This window comes from Rhipicephalus sanguineus, chromosome 2 (assembly GCF_013339695.2).
Source record: "Rhipicephalus sanguineus isolate Rsan-2018 chromosome 2, BIME_Rsan_1.4, whole genome shotgun sequence".
NCBI classification, from domain to species: domain Eukaryota; kingdom Metazoa; phylum Arthropoda; class Arachnida; order Ixodida; family Ixodidae; genus Rhipicephalus; species Rhipicephalus sanguineus.
Window position 1 is genome coordinate 221887317 of NC_051177.1, and position 20136 is coordinate 221907452.

At 46.6% G+C, this 20136-nt stretch overlaps 1 protein-coding gene across 6 annotated transcripts in view; it reads left to right on the forward strand.

Moving 5' to 3' along the window:
- LOC119384107 (uncharacterized) overlaps positions 1 to 9809 on the forward strand; it is a 46893-nt gene extending 37084 nt beyond the window's left edge. For 2 of the 6 annotated variants that reach the window (XR_005181858.2, XM_037652403.2), the window contains exons 5-6: positions 1236 to 1285; positions 1366 to 9809. Coding sequence is in view for 2 of the 6 variants with exons in the window: in XM_037652403.2 (XP_037508331.1) it covers positions 1236 to 1285; positions 1366 to 1379 (64 nt within the window). In the remaining 4 variants the exon portion in view is untranslated. The other 4 variants (XM_037652402.2, XM_049412772.1, XR_007415232.1 and 1 more) reach the window with 3 other exon arrangements.
- The last annotated feature ends 10327 nt before the right edge of the window (positions 9810 to 20136 follow it).

The window sequence follows — 20136 nt, forward strand, 5'->3', positions numbered from 1 at the left end:
CATGTGGAGCCTTGTTTGCATGACCTGGCATGATAGTCACAACCTTCCCAAATAACATGCCTTTTCATGGCAGCTCTCTTATATAACCCATCACCTCCCGGCACACAGTCAGCTCAGCAATTCATCCGTCCAATAATCACAGCATACTTTTGGCTATTAAATTTGCAGGTTAAATTATGGTAAATATTTTAGTACTGCCCAAAATATAGCTAGCAGTCATGTGCACATGCATTTGGGTTGCAACAAGTACCTGTATGGCTCTGTTTATAGGAAGTTTGTCACACTGGCTGTGCGTCATACATTGTGCAGTTGATATACGTTTAATGACATAACCACTGCCAAAGCATGTGGCAAATAAAAGGCATAGTTTCAGTGGTTATGCAGCATACTTCTGTACCAAAAACATTTTCACGGTTGCTCAAATACATTGCGCAGAAATTGCATAGGCGACTTTACGAGTGTCTCAATAATTTTTAGGCTCTATACTTAGTTTTGGTATTCTTTTGCCACTTGCTCGTGTGACTAGCTTTGCCGTGTATAAAGCAGGGCAGCATGCCATTTTGGCGAGACCCTGACTGTCGCTCTCTCTTTCCCTCGTTAAGGACGGCTGATCCGGCAACGCGCCTTTACCTTTTCCCCGCCGACGGCACCTCAGTCTGAGGAGACAGACACGGCTGACAGGCACACCCCCCCCCCTCCTCTGTTGCCGGACTAACCGCGAGCTTGACTGGCCAACAAAGCATCTTGCCTGCTTGTCGGGCCACTGGCGATAACGTAGGTGCTGGGCCCAGCACGAGCTGCAGTCACGCTGTGCACAATCTGTGGTAGTAACTGCGGGAAGGACAACGAAAGCCGGTGCAGTGGGGCACCGATGTGGCAGCTGGCTTTGTAGCGAAAGAACCCTGGAGACACGTGCGGCATTGCTTTGATACCGAGCATCCCAGAGCGCTAAAGCCGCTGCCATTCTTCCGATGTCTCGGCCGAGCTACAAGGGCAGGCATGGCGGTTGCTTCTCCTTGGTGTTTGGTCGGCTCACTGGTCAACACACGAGCTATACAAACCAATGCCTTGTGATCGTGTCATCACTTATTGAAACGGGAGGGTACAGCCAAGCGCAGTGCTTGCTTCTGCTCATAGGAAAAGTGTATTATGTATGCCACGTAACATAAATCTGGGTGACACTTGCTAGCTTCTCTGACAATGGCATTTGGTTTTTCTGCTCCCAATGTCTTCAGTTACAGCACTTGCTGTTCCGGCGTCGACTGCCTCCGACTACGTAGAAAAGGTGATTCGAGATAACTTTTCATAGCTGTGGTGGATATCTGCACTTGTGTGATAATAAAGTAATTTTGCATTTCTTTCTAGTTGTGAAACGTTGAAGAGCCCTGTTCAGAAACCTCAACCATTTATCAAAAATTGGGCCAAGCACTTGTTGAGACAACTGCACAGCAGACTACAGATAAATGAAACTCGCTTGAACTAAAATGCCCAATAAATGGGACAATAATGCTATAATTTTGCCTGGCCGTACGTAGGCACAATATTAAACTCACGTTAAATGGAATGGATCTCTCTGTGAATTTTGGGTAAAGGAAATAAAATGTCGAAAGTCCAAAAAACATGTCGAGCAGTGAATGGCGTGGACAATTCAATCCATCGAGCAGTTGCAACAGCATTTCCTTGGAGAAAACCTTGCTAAGTAATTAAATGGTCCCAGAGTGTACTGCATAGAATAACAGAGAGCTGAGCTAGTTGGTACGTATTCATTCTAAAAAGAGACAGGGCGTGCAAACACGGACACAAGAAAGAGATCAGGACACCACAAACACCGATCAGGACACCACAAACGGCGTTTGTGGTGTCCTGATCTCTTTCTTGTGTCCGTGTTTGCACGCCCTGTCTCTTTTTAGAATGTACTGCATAGTTTGTAATTTAACACAGCTGCTGCAGTTTCTTTTTTAACATCGCCAGGGATGAGACTCTAGCTGACACTTGTTTACCTGCTCTGAGCAGGGTTGCCAGGTTGAAAAAAAAAAAAGAATAGCAAAAAATTTGCAAAAACTAGCCATAAAGTAGCCAACTTTAGCCAGGGGCAGCAAAAGTAGTCAAAAGTAACCACACATGTGTAAAAACAAATTGGACGTTTTTAGTTAAATGACTAAATGCAAAAATCCTTTTTGCGAAAATGTAGATAAGTGCAGCCTGAACTTTTCACAATCAGAATTGCCGAGATCCAAGCCTTAAATTCTTGACTCATTTCGTACAGGATGACGAACTTTCTTGCACTGTTGCAAAAAAAAGCTCTTAACGCATCTTGTGTGAGTTTTCTTAGAGGACTTGAAGTGACAGCCGCGTAGCAACAGTAAAAATAAGTACGGCACGAATGTGCTCAAAATCGCAGTTGCAGGGTATGATTCTCATGATCTTTTTTTGCCTAAGGCCGTAGTGCAAGCAGTTTGTATTCTTCAGTCGCAGTCCGCACCTAATATTACGAAATGGCACAAACAGTTTGTTGGATATCCGGTTTCTAAAGTCAACGAGTGCAGAGCGCCCTCGATGGGAAAGCTTTCGATTTTCCGGTCACATCCAATTATGGTTTAAAGTCGTTTTCACCAATATGGGTGGTCTGCAAATTGAGGTCCCATGCAGCAGTTTTGCCCAAATTTCCGCCATGCATCCAAAAGTCCTTTGGGCAATGCAAGTGCCAAATTACATTTTGGGAGCTGGAAACGTGCCTTGGCCGCCTTGTCTTGACAGCACGTTCTTGCAGGGCAGCGGCTGCTACATCGCCAGATATGGACAACTTGGTTAAAATTCAGGGAACAAGAAAGTAGCCATGAAGTAGCCATGGTGTTTTTCTTGCCACCACCGGCCTGAAAAAGTAGCCAAACCTGGCAACCCTGGCTCTGAGGAGACTTGAAATTATTGGTCAAGTTGATGGCTAAGCCCACAGTTATAGCGAAGAAGTAACATGAATTATAATGGTGCCATTTTGGACTACATGGCAATAGATAACTGCAATGAGATCGTTAAAGTGAGGACAGTGTAGAATTGGAAATATTTTCATGTATGAACACATCTTACACGAAAGAAGCTAGAATTCCACAACTGGAGTGGAATAAAGTACTTTTTTCACCCCAGTGCTATCAAAAGACCCAACTGCCTTTCAAATGAAATGGTGATTTTTGTAACCTTCGCCTAGAGAGCACATTTCTCGGTCCGAGTCTCGTTCATTAATGTGGTAGCATAAAGGAGCCCTTGCCGCAGAAAATTTGGTCTTGTCAGCGTTCTTCATGAGCGAAAAATCCCAATGAAATAAAAGAGTAAAAAATTGGGTTTGAGCCAGAACCGAAGCCAGGTATTGTGCATAGCAGTCTAGCATTCTACCACAAAGCCACATCAATATGCCTGTAACTCGTTTGGGAAAAGACCCTACAGAGACGTTGCGTCGGGTGAGGAGTCACGTTGGCAGCTGTGTAAATACTGCGTGACAGAAGCCTAGAACCGCACAGCTGTTGCACCATGGGCATTGCGTGGCGAGTGGGTGATTAAAGGCTTCCCATACATTACAAAGAGCTCATCCATACTTTATCATCATTGTCAGCGTAATGAAGTATGCAGCTACGTAGGTGCGCATATTGCCTCACAGATTTGTAGTGGGTACTTGGCAAAATGGTGGTGAGCTATGGCGTAGTGGGTATTTCACATTCTGTACTTGCAGTAGGTGCCCTTGGAAAGCGTACGATGGCCATATCACGCGCAAAGATGTTCCTTTTCTTTGTCCCCATGTTTTCGCACAAATATTGTCAAGACGAATTTTAAGGATTACTGACGTGATTTTGAGACATCGTAAAAGAAACGTTTCTCGTTTTCTTGGCGTGTAGTGTTAACACTCTCCACACACCGGAGCCGGGAAACACGTATAAAATATTTTAGTTTATTTTTAAACATTGCCCGGCATGTGCAAGCCAGTCCCACCGCAACGGTCATGATTATGACAAGTACTTGCAAACTCTGCAAGTACTGCAAACTCTGCGTCCCACATGCGGCTGAAATTGCTGTCGGAAGCCACTAGTCTACAATTCACTGATTGTTGTTTACGAGTACCATGTGCAGCTGACAGCACACGACAGAACTGCTGGAAGTACATCGTGAGTTGCGGCCCCCACGTACCAATGTTAGACTGTGTTGGCAAGTCACTGCGAAATCATCCTCTGAATATCGAAAGCAAAAGTGTTTTTTTTAAGCTAGCAGTATTTAAAATCGATCCAATGCTTTCTGGGGCACCGCGATACGCTTTTTTTAGGGCGCTCAATGCCGGCGTTTTTATTTAGAGCTACAATAGGAAACTTTCTAAAGTTTTTGTCAGTACTCCTTTAAGCATCCTTTAAGTATTTCATAGGGTATTGTAGACATTTTCCCACACTGTGTAAATGTGCCATGGAGGAACTCGTACGCTGAAATAACAGTATGGTAGTGCACTCTGAGCCCATTTTCCTTGATGCCAGCTCAAGGCAGATTTCTTATGAAATATTTACGCTTTCACATACTATCAGCGTGAGTTCTACAATCCAACAGGCCCTAAGTGCTGAAAAGTCATTGATAGCTACGTAACTGTTGCATTTTATCATTATCACACAAATTATGATGTTCTCCAACTCTTAGTCAGCAATAATTTCTTCTTGAATCTGCTGTTCTAATGGTGAAAGGTAGTCGTTGCAGGAAGAGATGATATAATGATAGTCTGTGCATGCAGGTCCTTTTTGTTTTTTTTTACTTGTATATTACATGCGTTACTCACAGTCTCCAACATTTTTACGAAGTAGTAGGCCATTGAGCAATAGTTTCTGTGCAGCTCCTTTCCCTGTTCTTTGCCTCTGATGCTTTTGTTATAATTTTCTCCCACTCATATTTTTTCTTACTATTTGCACGTAATTGTGTTCGACTGTCTGTGAAGCCTTTGATGTGCATGACTGGTGTGCATGATGGCCTTGCATGCATCCTCTTAAGACACTCTTGTCATTTCCTGCTGCAGTGCAGTAATTTAATATGTGTATGATTTCAGGCATATGACTGTACAGTACGGTGGCACCATTGGAATGCTTTGTGACGCGCCAGTTTTATCTATAGCCTCTCAAATAGTGATTTGCGGTTTTAAAGGGGCCCTGCAACACTTCTGTAAGTAATTATTGAGGCAACTATCAAAGTTGCCTCACGAATCGACTGCCGCAAAAATTTTTAGAGTTCGTCAAGTACGAGCGGAGTTATGAGAATTTGTCACGTGCTTCAAACGTTTTCTCTACTTGCTTCCCAGCGAGCGCGCTGAAGGCTACGCAAGGGGGTGGATGGCTGACAAGAGGGCAAGAAGCCACACGTGTACACAGCAAGACCCTCTCTTTCGTTCTTTATTTTTTTTCTTTGAACACACACCTAACTTTTGGTGTGATCACGAGCACTCTGGTGTAATTCTGTATCGCGTGTGATTCTACCACTATAGAGCACAGTGCGGGAAGTTACGGCATCCCATGGCGACCGCGGTAACTATACAACTTGCGATGCTCAAATCAGCCAATGGCCCAAATTGACATCATAAGCCAAATTGCACTAGTGGCATCATTTGTTGAGGGAAGAGCGAGCGATTTCTTGCCGACCTTTAAACTTGACCCTTTGCAGTTCGAAACCTTTACCCACCTTCTGTCCATTCCGGTCCAAAGCTCAGGAAGTTTGCTTACTTTTTTTTTAGAGATGGCGCATAATGCAGTGAGAAAGCGCGCGCATGAATTGTTGCCACGCAAGCAGTTGTCAAGCAGTGCTCGACCGTGGACTGTTGCTGTTGAGTTGCATTGTTGGGCCCTGCCCAACAACGGACTGCAAAGGGTTACGTGTACATTCCGTTCCACACACTCTGCTATACTGTTTGGCTCACATTTTCTCAGGGGCCTTGACTACTGAGTGACAGCATTTTCTGACCATGTTCAAAAAGTGTTGCAGGGCCCCTTTCAGCTACAGCCATTTTTTATTTGTGTTTCCAGTTGCATCTTGTGACACGATTATTCATTGGTCAATATTGGCATTGTTTGTATCTGGACCGTTAATTGGGAATGATGATAGGCTGAGAGGGTAGTGGATTTCTGTTTTTTCTTAATGAACCAGACCATGTTCATAGCACATTGTTGGACAGTGTTGACCCAGAAATTAAGCCTTCTTGCACAGCTTAAGTGAAAGCAGAGCAGCGCTGAATGGAAGAAGCGTTTTCTCGGTGCTGTTGAAATAAAACCACCACTGAAAGCTGTTTTGCAGAGGAGTGTGTCTGTGGAGATTACAAGCTGCATTATTGTGAGCAAAAACTTAGGTTGCCTATTAGAAGTTTTTTGTATGCAAGTTTCCTGCGACATGGGATCACCTCTCTGAGCACATTTGCTGGCTGTAGTCTTTTTATGCCTGCTTTATCGCAAATGTGTGACTGTACACTTGGAAGGGTGCAATTCATATTTACTGTGCCTTCGAGTGTTAGTTCTTCAGCAATGAAAGCTGGCTTCAGTGCAATCACCCGTGTCCCTTGTTTCCATCACTCATTTCACTTGAAAAGGTTGTGACAACAGTGAAGATGCTTGGGAAAATGACAAATGGCACCAGCATTGCCAGGTTCTGTGTAGGTTGAGACAACCATCAATGTGTCAGCTGCACATCGATGCGGCTGACTGCAACATATTGCAGCTGTCCAACCACGTAGCAGCAGTTCACCTGTGCTGTGATATACTTGGCACAGTGGTTGTGCCGTCTCCTACTAATGGACCACGGCACTTTTACTAAGAACATGTATGTTCTTGTGTTTGGCACTGTGGCGGGCACTGCAGTTTTATTCAACATCAAACAGGGAAGCAAGGCTGCGAAGCCTAGTACTATACCGCATGCGTTGCACAATGCTGTCTGCTCAGCACATTGACGTGAACAACAAGCCAACAAACAGTTAAGTTAGAGAGAGAGGTACGCTTGCAATGCTTATTCAGGCAGTACTTGCAGCATTTTATGTATGGCACATTGATGTGGCTCTGTGCTTGCTTAACGTGATGTTAGATCATGCTAAGCTGTCAGATCACGCTAAATATGCATCATGGCAAACAGAGGTGACGTTTTGTCATTAGTTGGCAATGGCAGGAAAGGGTGTTCAATCCTCTTCCATTTCTTGTGTGGGTCACTGCACCATTAGCTAAAGACACATAACATCAACTATGTGAAATGTATTGTGTGCACTTTATTGCCCTTGCATTCCTGGCATTCATATAAAATTATAGAATATCAGTTTTTATCGTGGCTGAATTACATTGCAGGGTGTCTACTCATTAGTTGGTAATCATGTGTACTACACATACTTAACCCTTTGAGGGCTGAATTTTTTCAACAAAAACTTTCCCAGATAGTCAAATTACCTTATTGCAAATTTTTAATGCACACAATGTGTACAGTCTGGAAAAAAATTGTTTAAAAAGATCAGGAATAGTATTTTGGTGTTAGCATCACTCAGAACTGCAAAATGTTCAATAGTCCTTCAGAGGGCGGTATTCCTTGAAACACAGGTCTACGCACAGCACCTTATCGCTGTCTACACACGTAAAACAAAAGCGAAATCGGCGTCTGAACAGTCATCGCTGTCAGGAGAATGGGCAGTGCTTTTGGCCATATCACCGCTTTACCGTTCACCTGAAGAACTTGAAGGAAACTCGTTAAACAAGGAAAGTGACTCGCAAACATATTCAGCGCTTGCAAACAAGGACGTAAGAGAGATGACACCACAATGAGCTAACTTCAACAATCTTATTTCCAGGAAACAACGAACTATTTATCCATGCACAGTGGCGCCACTACTCCACTCGCTAGACTAACCAGAAAGGCTCTCTCCCTATCTAAGAGGTCAATTGATGGTGCACTCACACACATGTCACTATTGCACGAGACAGCGTGAGCTTCAATAATCTCGCTCAAGTCTTTATCTTCGTGCATGGATAAATGGTTTGTTGTTTCCTCGAAATAAAATTGTTGAAGGTAGTGCATTGTGGTCCATTGTGGTCCTTATTTGTGGTCCTCTTACGTCCTTATTTGCTAGCGCTGAATATGTTTTCGAGTTCCGTTTACCAACTTGTTCAAAAATGGCAATGCTCAGGAAAGTGAGAATATTACACGAGCTCCAGTGATAAACAAGCAAAGAGCAGCACCAATAAAGATGGAAATCAACTTCCGCCGCACCTGTCAGCGAATGCCATTAAAAATAAAAATCAAGTTTCACGTGCTTCCGCTGCGATGACACAGTGAAACCGAAACCGCAAAAGGGCGTTGCCTCAGGCCACATGATGTGCTGAAGCTAGAAATTCAGTTCGGTTTATCTCCGCAAGAAGGTAGCACAATCAAATTTCACGCGTCTTGTAAATCCTAGAAGGTGGTAGCACCTCGCAGTGAGCATGCATTTTCATTATGGGGCAAAATTTCAAATGGAGGGTCGAAACTACCCGTACGGCAAAGACCTTTGCGGGACGGAAAATCGCCACCGTACATGTACGGCAAGAACCCTCAGAGGGTTAACAAAGATTGAAAGTGGTCATGCAGAGTAATCTCACTGATGTCAGCTGACACCACACTCAATACATGTGAAATGTGTATTCCATATCATTTTAACTACCGTCATGTCATTGTGCAGCTATAATGAGATGATAAGTCCACAATCATAGGTGGCCAAAGAAGAGAAGGGTAAATGACTAAGAGGGATGTTCTTCATGCCATGAATGGGTAGCCCAAAAACATTTGTTTCTAGAGCAGTGTATGCAACCTCATGCATTTTTCAGCAATTTAATTTCAGGAGAAACTGCAACAGCCTGGTGCTGTTTGTTTCGTAGGATTTGTCATTGTCGCCTGCTTTATTTGCACCCATCATATGGATGTTGTGCTTCACAAATGTAATGTTTACAAAATGATGATACCTCTATCGTTCCAGTCTTGTAGCTTTCTCTGTTTCATGCTCATTAATGTGGGTATGTGTTTGACAGTGAACAGTGTTGAATTTTCGCAGGGTAAACTTAAATGTCGCTTCCAAAGTACACTACCATGTAAAGCTATTAAAAGCCACAAAGAAGCACTGCTGCCTTTTACTTGCATGACCGCAACGTTTCAATGCATTCTGAGCAGTACCAATTGGCAAGAAAAACATTTTGTGATTTTTGTCCTCACCTGAAATGCAACTTTTTGTATCACACTGACTAGTCAGTGTGATGTGTGACAGTATGATTTGATGCCAAGTCTTGTCTATCTGTTGGCTGACTCTTAATGAATGTATAGGTATTTTTTTGTTGTGCATGACAGCTGGCACCAGGTAACCTCTCTTATCATACAGTAAACCTTCAAGCCGAAACTAAATTCTAATAAAGTGTCCTTAACTGTGGTGCTAATTATAACAACTATCCAAAGTATCCAGTGTAGACATTTTTGTATAAAGCTGCATCTAGTCATGCTTCTATTTTTCGATATGGTACACAACGTCATGGCATCGGGTAACCAATAATCGCCGCGCTGTGCACATATATGAGGTGCGACACTTTGTGGTGTGCAATTGCTTTTGGTCTTTATTTTTATCATCACATTTCTCATGCTTAGAGTTATTTGAGGCAAGTTGTTGCTTCAATAACGGCTAAGAGCACCAATGAATATTTTTTTTCGCATGTATTCTTCACTAAATTTATGTCTTGAAAACTTTTTCAGTACGAACAAGGTCCCTGTGTGGACATTTTATCTTATGTGCATATTCAAGGTGAATAAACTCACTTGTAACATATCTTTATTGAGGCTGCCGATTTCTCTGTTCTTTTATACTGCCACAGTGCCCGTTATTGGCAGAACTCGAGAGTATCTTGTGGTTAGTGTGAAAAGGTGAAAAGCTTTATGTTGGCAATGCAGCAATAGCATGTGGTGGTTAACTTGTCACGTACCTAATCATACCCGAATTTTAGACCTACGGCTGCCAATTTAACTTTTGCACTTTTCCTACAGCTTTTGTGAACTAGCTGACCTATTACTAAAATGATTGTTTTACCTCAACAGTCCATAAAGATGTGCTTGCTCGGTGTATGTCTACTCATCGTCGCCAGTAAAAATGCTGCTGTCATTAGCGCATCACTATCAGGCCACCTGATCGCACTTAGTGCCATGCTCACATCCACATAATTTCAGATGCTGATCAAAAATAATATTCCCATACGAACGTATGACAATGTTTACGTAATTCTTTCGATCGGAGGCCTGCTTTCGTCAAGGAATGCAGGGCATAGGTGGCAATACGCTTCTTGTATACAAGAGGGGGAACCCAGCACACTTAGTAACATGACAAATTAATTATGCCTGGGTAATTGGTGGGCCTTTACACCAACCACTCGTTGTGCAATTCACATGTTCTGATGTCTGGCGTGATTCTATGTTTCTTCGAAGCAATATTACATGCGTTAAGGACATTCCTCGCACTACATGACAATCACAGTGTTTTTTTCTTTTTCGAAACAAGTTTGAGCATGGGTGTGGCTCCGTAGTAGAACACCCGCTTGCCACGAAGTAGTCCTGGTTTCGATTCCTACTCGAACAGATTTTTGTTATTAGTTTCTTATTTGCATCTATATCGAATTTTTACTCAGAACCAACGACTCCGACACCAGAATTTCTGCGAAAGAAACCTTTCACAGAAATTCCGGTGTCAGCATCCCTTCGCAGAAATTGTTTTTAAAAAATACACTATATGATTGTTATGCAGTGCAAGGAGTGACTTTGACGCACGTAATATTGCGTGGAAGAAACATAGAATTACACCAGGCATTAAAACATGTATTGCACAACGAGTGGTTGGTTTAAAGGCCCACAAAGCACACAGGCGTATTTGTCATTATCAGCGACAGCATAAACAACGTGTGCCCGGGGCGTAGCCAGGGGGAGGGGGGGTATGGGGCTTCAGCCCCCCCCCCCAGAAATTTTTCGTGCTCTCATACACCACAGACCAGCGGCGTCACCCGGGGGGTGGGATTTATTGGGCTTCAGCCTTATTATTATTTATTCAATTATTTATCTTTTTCAGACCCTCAAAATATTACCAAAAGCAAGTTTGATATCGGGCTCTACACAGATGACTCAAAAGTGGATGATCAGACAAAATATCAACTGCTAACTTTTCCTTGTATTCCTCCGCCAGTTTACATGTTTAAGTCTCTGAACGATTTGAAGCAGAAACGAAGGTTTTGAGGTGGCTTGGCTGGACAAGTACCGATGGCTTAGCTACTCAGCGCTTTAAGAGGGTGCGTTTTGTCGAATTTGTGCCCTTTTTAGGAGAAGTGAGGTTGGCAAGGGCCAACGTGCGCGCACTGGGCCCCTCGTATCCAAGCCATTTTAAAAGTGGAAGCACGCCCTCGAAGTCTTCAATGCACATGAAGCCACTAAATATCACGCTAACGCTCAGCTAGTAGCCGATAATTTTCTTCAAACCTTCTCAGGATGTCTGCCCAGTGTTGTTGATCAACTGGACCATGGCAGGCAAATTCAAATAAGAACCGAGGGAAGTTACAGCCTATTGTTGAGACAGTTCTCTTTAGCGGGCGGCAAGGTCTGGCTCTCCGTTGCCATAGAGACAGTGGTCCCATGGATTGGCAACTTCCGAGCGAGTTGCCTGTAGAGAAATCTCTGCTGCAATCATCAAGGAAAGCCTAGTCGCAAAAGTAAACGCTGCAGGCTGCTTCTCCGTACTTGCTGATGAAACGACGGATATTGCTGGTATCGAGCAGCTTACGTTTGTGCAAGGTATCTTGGTAAGGATGCGCATTTTTCTGGTGATATGCTGAGACCAAAAAATGCGAATCCTTCGCGCACTATTGGCATTCACTCGGAAACTAATGAAGCCTTATGTCATCTCAATCAACGGGCGGCCCATTCCTTATGCCAGAACTCGCAGGTTTCTTGGTGTACTCATTGACAGGGACCTCTGTTGGAGCCCGCACGTAGCCTACCTGAAGCAGCGCCTAAGAGCAATTTCCCAGTTGTTCAAGTTCTTGGCAGGGAAGACGTGGGGGATGTCAGTAGACGCAATGCTGGAACTCTGCAGAGCGCTCTTTCTCGGTTTTCTTGGATATAGCCTGCCCGTGCTGAGCAATACTTGCAAGACTAATATTCGTGTTCTGCAGGCAGTACAAGCTCAAGCACTCGGAGCCTGCCTTGGTTTGCCCAGATGTGCGTCAACAGAGGCAACTATTGCGATTGCTCGTGACCATCCAATGCAAACTCACATTACGGTGGAAGTCCTGAGAACGCACGTCAGACATTTTGCACGTGCTCCCTGTCATCACCTTGCAACCCTGCCTTCAGAGAGGCGCCGAGCATCATTCTCTAAAACTATCGTCAGCCAGAAGCGTAGCCAGAAGTTCTTTTCAGGGGGGTTAACCATCCTTTTTTATGTTCGTGATTGCGTTTGTATGTGTGCGTGTATATATTGTAATGAAGAGAAAAGAGACAACGCCCGTTCCTGGGCCGGCTGTTCTTCTGCCCTTCGTTCTCCTCTTCTTCGCCCCAGCCGGGCATGCGCCCGTGCCCGAGCGCCGCTGCCTTCATTGCACTCGGCCACGCTGCGAGCACGGTGTCTTGCCAAAAAAAATGACCCTTCACTGGCGGTGGTCATTTCCTCGCTGGTGAAAATATTCAGAGGTCCTGGACACTGAACCATTATAGGTAGCACTGATGCTTCTGGCTGCGCCGCGGCGGTCGTCCTCGGCCACGCTGCGACTTTCCTTGGAAAACCTGCCTCATTCCCCTCTGGTGGACGTAATTGGCGGCTTCGGTGTAGTCATAGTTTCTGGTCATGATGATACTTGGCATGAAATTTCTTCAGCGACGATTCTGGCGGGCGGCCCCGACTATTTCGACATGGTCGCAGAGCCAACCCAAAGTGCTGAGCTTTGTCCTGTCGCCGTTCTGAAAATAGCAGAAAATGCGGAACTCCTGAAGACGCAAGATCTGCAAATTGCCGTAGAGTCGACTGTCGGATTATTTGGAGTCGTTTGCCTGCTTCATGGTAGGCCGAACTCCAGCGAGGTATAGGCCTGACTGGCTGCCCAGGCGGCGCTGCGAAAACGGTGCTGAGCTGCTACATGCGCTGCGAAAACGGTAGTGAGCTGCTACATGTAATCACGAAAGAAATGGAAATAGAGAAGAAAACTATTTGTTGGAAAGGAAAGAAAAAGCCAAAAAGTTGGTGGAACAAAGAAATCCGGGAAGCGATCGAGATGCGACGTCAGGCATCACGGGAGCACAGAAAGGCAAAAAAGGAGAAGCGGCCACAGGACGAAGTCAACCAAATATGGGAAATATATTTAGAGCAAAAATCCATTGTGCAGAAATTAGTCGAGGCAAAAATTAAAGGTGAAAGTGAACGCTGGATGACAGAGATTCGCGAAAAGAAGAAGGCCGCGCCTAGGATATTTTGGAGCCACCTAAAAGCGCTGGGTAGGAAGTCTGTCACGATGCAACAACATATGGTAGATGAAGGAGGAAATAAATTGGAAGGATATGAAGCGCTAGGTTACATCCGAAAGATAACAGCCGATTCGTTTAAAAAGGTCCCCCAGGGGATTCCCCCGGTGAGTAAAAGTACGCAAAGGAGTGCAACCGACGAAGATGTAGTACTAGAGAATTTCAATTGGAAGAAGGCCGAAGGAAAAATTCCTAAGCGCACTACTCCGGGCTTAGATGGGGTTCCCGTCAGCCTCATTAACGAACTCGGACATAACACTAAAGAAGCACTGCTGAAAGCCGTAGAAAAGTGCTTACAGGAGAGGGAAATACCAGACAGTTGGAGAAAAAGTAGAATGAACTTAATCTATAAAGGCAAGGGAGAAAAGGATAACATTCGCTCGTATAGACCGCTAACAATTACATCGGTGCTATACAGGTTGGCGATGCAGGCAGTAAAATTAAAAATAGAAGCGTGGGTAGAACAAAATGATATTTTGGGAGAACTTCAGAATGGATTTCGAATCGACAGGCGGTTAGACGATAATCTGTTTGTTCTTACCCAGTGTATAGAAATATCTAAAATAGAAAACAGGCCCTTATACGTAGCTTATCTAGATATCACCGGGGCGTATGATAACGTTAATCAGGAAATTTTGTGGGATATATTGAAGGAAGTGGGCATAGGTGACGACTGTGTACAGCTTTTGAGGGAAATATACCGAGGAAATACAGTTTGTATAGAATGGGAAGGAATAAGTAGCAAGGACAGCGTTGAAATTAGCAAGGGGCTGAGACAGGGATGCCCTTTGTCCCCGCTGTTATTCATGCTGTACATGGCGAGGATGGAAAAAGCGCTAGAAGGTAGCAACATTGGATTTAATTTGTCACACAAACAGGTCGGAGCGATGGTTGAGCAGAGGCTTCCAGGTCTATTTTATGCTGATGATATTGTCTTATTTGCGGACAGTCAAGATGATATACAGCGACTGGCAGATATATGCGGAAGGGAGTGTGAGGCTCTAGGACTAGGATTTAGTGCAACAAAATGTGGATTGATGGTATTCAATGATCACGGAGACCATACGGTATTAATACAGGGCCAAAAAATACCGAGGGTAAGCGAGTACAAGTACCTCGGAGTATGGGTAAATGAGGGGGATAGATATATGGAGGTACAAGAGAAAGCATCGGTAGCAAAGGGAAAGAGGAATGCTGCAATTATGAAGCACAGAGCTTTATGGGGATACAATAGGTACGAGGTGCTTCGAGGGCTGTGGAAAGGTGTGATGGTTCCGGGGCTTACATTTGGGAACTCAGTGGTGTGCATGAAGTCAGAGGTGCAATCAGGAATGGATGTAAATCAAAGGACGGTGGGCCGCCTCGCGTTGGGCGCTCACGGGAAGACGACAAATGAGGCGGTAAAGGGTGATATGGGATGGACAGGCTTTGAAGTGAGGGAAGCGCAGAGCAAAATGAGATTCGAAGAGAGGCTGAGGAAAATGAAGGAGAGTAGATGGGCAGAGAAGGTTTTCAGGTATTTGTATAGAAAAAGCGTTGACACGCAGTGGAGAAAGAGAACTAGGAGGCTCACCAGTAAATATACGGCTGGCAGTGCGGGCGATATGGCAACAAGGAGCATTAAGCGGAAGGTCAGAGAGGCGGAGAGGACTTATTGGATGACAGCGATGGAAAAGAAGCCGGCTCTGAGTAACTACCGAAAAGGAAAAAACGAAATAAGGAGGGAAAGGTTTTATGATAATTCAAGGGGAAGCGCTTTACTGTTTGAAGCAAGGTCGGGCTGCCTTAGAACGCGTAGTTATAAAGCGAGATTTAGTAACGAAGAAGAACAATGTACATGCTGCGGGGGAACTAAGGAAACGATGGAACATGTACTGATTGAATGTGGCGATATTCACCCAGGTATACGTGTGGGCACGAGTCTACATGAAGCCTTGGGTTTTAGGGACAACAATGGAAAGCTGAACACGTCCGCGATAGAAATAAGTAAGAGACGGTTAGAGTATTGGTGGCAGAAAAGTAGAGATAAAGAACAAAAATAAATAATGGGGGAAAAATAAGGTCATTCTGCCTTAAGAGGCAGAGAGATGGACCGTGAATTTATATTTTTTGGTATAATAACATAGATTTAATCAATGTAGATAAGGTATTAGGCCAACATGAAACAAGGAAGTTTTTTTTTTTTTTTTTTTTTTCTTCGAGCCTGGTGGCAGACATGTCACCGCCCCGTTTTAAAGGGGACGCTCATAGCATCCATCCATAAAAAGCGCCCCCTACGATAAGTTCCTTGGTTTCGAGTAGTCAGATTGGCGGCCGCATGCAGCACTAAGCTCAGATACGCAATAGAGCCGCCGCTGTCTGTTGTGCAGCGCTTTGGATCTCGGCCAATTTCTGGCGTGGCTGAGTTCTTCAGGCCAAGCAATCTGCGTAAACGCAAGAAGCTCGTCAACGTCAAGTATGTTTACGACGTGCAGGATATTGAAGGAACCATTTCGGCGCGCTGCAACTCGCAAGTGCAGCGAATCTCATACGACGTTGAACTCGAGTTAAGTTTTACGAGGCATGCTCGCGCGATTAACGACAGTGCATAAACGAAAAGATTGCTGTTAAGAAAGCCGAAATGATTTTCATTACACGACGAAACGGAATCAAGAAAGGTCCAGTGGCGAAGGCTAGCCGTCGGCGGCCCGAATGAGCGCATTCGCGCCGTGTGCCGTTTTCTGCCGCATTCAGTCGCTAACACACTTTTTCCCCATGCACGGTCGTAATTTTCAACATTTGCTTCTAGGGAATTCGTCAAATTCTGTCAGCGTGCGGTGGCGGTCGAGAAGCGACGGCGCGCAATGTTTACAGCCGGCCGCTGGAAGCAGCCGGCTGTAAGCTGCCGGAAAAATCGTAGGCACATACGCAGGGTGACTCATGGCATCGTTTTTCTCGTTTCCCACGAAATGCCGGCTGCATATCCTCGTGATCGCCGTCGGCAGCCACGGCGTGCCGTCTGGACTGCACACAGGGAATATATACATATATAAACGCGTGCACGTGCGTACGAAAAGTAATCGGCACGTTGCGTTGCAAACCACGTTTTGCTCGCGTCACTCACTTCACGCGTCGGACGGCACGTATCCAGCGGTTCCGTCGCTCCACTTCGTACGGCTTTCAGGGGAACCAGTAAAACCGCACATCAGGATCCTTACCCCCACTTTCGAGGCAATTAACCACGCAATAACGGCGGCGACCGCGCTTCGGGACCGCGCGCTGCTCAGAGCCGTCGCCCGGACCACCTGCTTTCGGCACGGTTTGTTGAAGCAGGGATCGCTCGTCAAACATGTCAGACTCTGCAGGCATAGCGGACAAGTTCTTGCGTACGTTTTAAGCTCTTTCTGAGCCTGAAAACTAGGCGCAAAATTAAGTAAAACGCTCAAAGCAACTGAGAACTGCGTAACTCGCCGGTCGGCGTCCATTTTTGACTACCCAAGCAACTTCGGCGCACGCCACCAGGCTCCGCCACAGTACCCTAAACTCCAGCGCGTCAGCCCTATACAGCGAGGCTTCTGTGTCAATGAGTGCGTGATTTCCCGGGATGAGCTGCGACGCAGCTCATGGTCTTGCAGCATTGTCGCTATAGTGCTCTTTTAGGTGGTCGAGCTGGCATGTCTTGACGATGTGCCGCGGGCATTCGAGCTCTCCCGCTCTAAAGCAGTGTTGCCAGCAGGAGAGTTGGTCTGGCCCGACAAGTCATCGATGGCTGTCACCTCAACCGGGATAGGCACCTCAACATAGGCGTGCGCACGGTTCCCCTTCAGGGGGGGCGAAGGTTCGTCGCAGCGCCCCCCCTCCCAATTATGTCAATGTATGGCGCTGACATTGCGCCCCCCTCCTAGGTGAATGGGGGGGGGGGGGCTGTGCGCACGCCTATGTACCTCAATTTCTTCTATGGAGACATCGTTCAGGAAATGATGAGCGTCCGCGCGCTCGTCCAATAACTGCGGCGTTTGGACATATGGCTCATAAGGGCCGATCTTGTTGGCATCACTCGACAGGCCTACTTTGTGGAGCGGTACAGCGTATGCCGCGCTGGTACAGTCATTCGTACACTGGTGGGGTTCGTGGACTCGTGATTCGTCCGGCACGACAGAGGCCAACGCCTCCATATGCCCAAGTACTGTCGAGCTTGGAGGCAGCTTCGCCAACTGCTCTGGCTTGAGGGTGGCCTTGTAGTCTCTCGTGCGGCTGGAGAGCACCGATGAACCATCGACGCGTAGCCCCAAATGAGCGCCATGTCCGAGAACGGGCATGTTGTCTACCACGGGCAGAGCTGCACCGTGCCCTTCACATTCTCGGTCACCGAGAGAGGGCAGGGCGGTGGGGGCCCGAGCTGCATCGTCGGGATTGTGCATCTCACAGCTCCCATCCGCGGTAGACAGTGGGTCGGTCTACCGCGGATGTCGTCATTGCACTCGGCCACGCTGCGAGCACGGTGTCTTGCCAAAAAAAATGACCCTTCACTGGCGGTGGTCATTTCCCCGCTGGTGAAAATATTCAGCGGTCCTGGACGCTGAACCATTATAGGTAGCACTGATGCTTCTGGCGGGCGGCATTGGCTGTGCCGCGGCGGTCGTCCTCGGCCACGCTGCGACTTTCCTTGGCCGAGGCCGAGTGCAATGAAGACAGCGGCGCTCGGGCACGGGCGCCTGCTCGGCTGGGGCGAAGAAGAGGAGAAAGCGGGCGAAAAAGACTCGTAAAAGCTACCCTATTCTTGGCCAATCCCCCTGAGTGGGTGTGAGCCAGCAATACAGGATCTACATCTACTTCGCACACTACGCCGACCACGATCGCTGCCGGACGCCTTCGTAGACATGTCATGCCTTGGCGGCATCGCGAAGGTGGTCGACGGCAATCAGCCATTTTTGATGGTCCGACCAGGCGTGGTGGGTGCCGAGCGAGTTGATAGTCTCAACCCACCCGAAGACGTCGTCCTGGAAGCCGCGGAACACCGGCACTGCCCAAAGAGCCGACGATGGTGAAGCGGCGGACAAGAACCCGGAGTTCAACGATGTCATGCGGCGGTGTTGACGACAGAGTTCCGTGAGGACACGCAAGAGTTCCGCGCCGTTGTCGGTTGAGGCGCCCGACGAGCCATAGGCGGTGTCTACGTTGTACGCTGCGGTCCCGGTCCTCACAGCGGATGAATCCATGGTCAAGTACGCGTGGACGGCGTCCCTGCTCTTGAATAGGTATCATGGCGTCGGTGAAATGGTGCGGAGTCGTCGAGGAGGCCTAGACGCCGCCCATGAACGGTGGTGGCACTGGCGGCAGATGAGCAGGTGCCGAGGAGCTCTGGACGCCGTCCTCAACCCGCGCTTACTGCGGCTGTACGTTGGCGGTGTGATGATGTGAGTGCGCGAACAATGCGAGTGTCGTGTATTCGGTGCTGTGTCTTGGTGTTGGTGGCGCAAGGGTTCCAAACGCGGTGGGTGACGCTATAGAAGCACCGCGCAACGGACACGTGCGACACATCAAAGAGGAAGACGTCGGCGGGGCATGGCACGTGTGGCCGCCGCCAATAGGAAGATGGCGCGGCAGACGGGTGAGAAGAGGAAGAGGAGGAGATAGAAGGCAGTCAGTCTGACTCGGACAGCTCGGACGAGACGCTGGTGTCAGGGTCTGTGCCGTCGGGTTTCGGACTCGAGCACAAAGGGCCCGACAGCGTCTGCCTCCAGACGGCCTCGGAGACGGGCAATCCTGGAAACGGGGCGTTCCCATCGTCCGAGCAGCGGATTCGGGCAGCTGAGCCACCGTGGAGCGCAGACATTAGCGCACCCAGGATTTCTCTCAGGGGGGGGGGGGGTTCTGAGAAGACTACAGGAATGCGGGGGGGGGGGGGGGGGCAGGCGCATTGCATATTACGCCATTTCGTTGTTTTATGCTGGAGGAATGCAACGACAAATAAAATATGAGATACCAATTAATAATAAGAATACTAATGGAATAATACTAATAATAATAATAATAATAATAATAATAATAATAATAATAATAATAATATCAAATGTGATATGATGATGATGATGACCTTTCAGCGTCTTACAGCACGATCTTGAAAAAACTTGAGAGGGCCAAGAAACAGTTCAGTGAAGCAGTGCACGTAGAAAATAAACGGCAAATTGAATAAACCAACGCGTAATGTAGTTCCAACAAAGATGTCTGGGAAATACTTGTTATTGCAATTTTTTCAGCTCCAGGTATTGATAAGGGTGCTGACGTGCCGGCCGGCTGGCGGTCGCACAATGCTACTTAAAAAAATTATTATATGATAGCGCAAACAAACGGGACGCAAAAAAGGCACACGAGGACACGCGGCGCCGTGTGCCTTTCTTGTGTCCCAGTTATTGCGTCTTGTGCCTGATTACCACAGTAATCAGGAAATGTCACACAAACAAGCCCCATTGGCAATTTTAGCAGTTAAAAAACTTTGCAACTGAGAATCTTGTGCATAATGCGAGCAGAACATCCTATATTATACTTCCTTCCAGCCTCGCCAAACTATAAATCTGAAAGTGCATCGTAAATATTGATTATAAACTTTGCGGC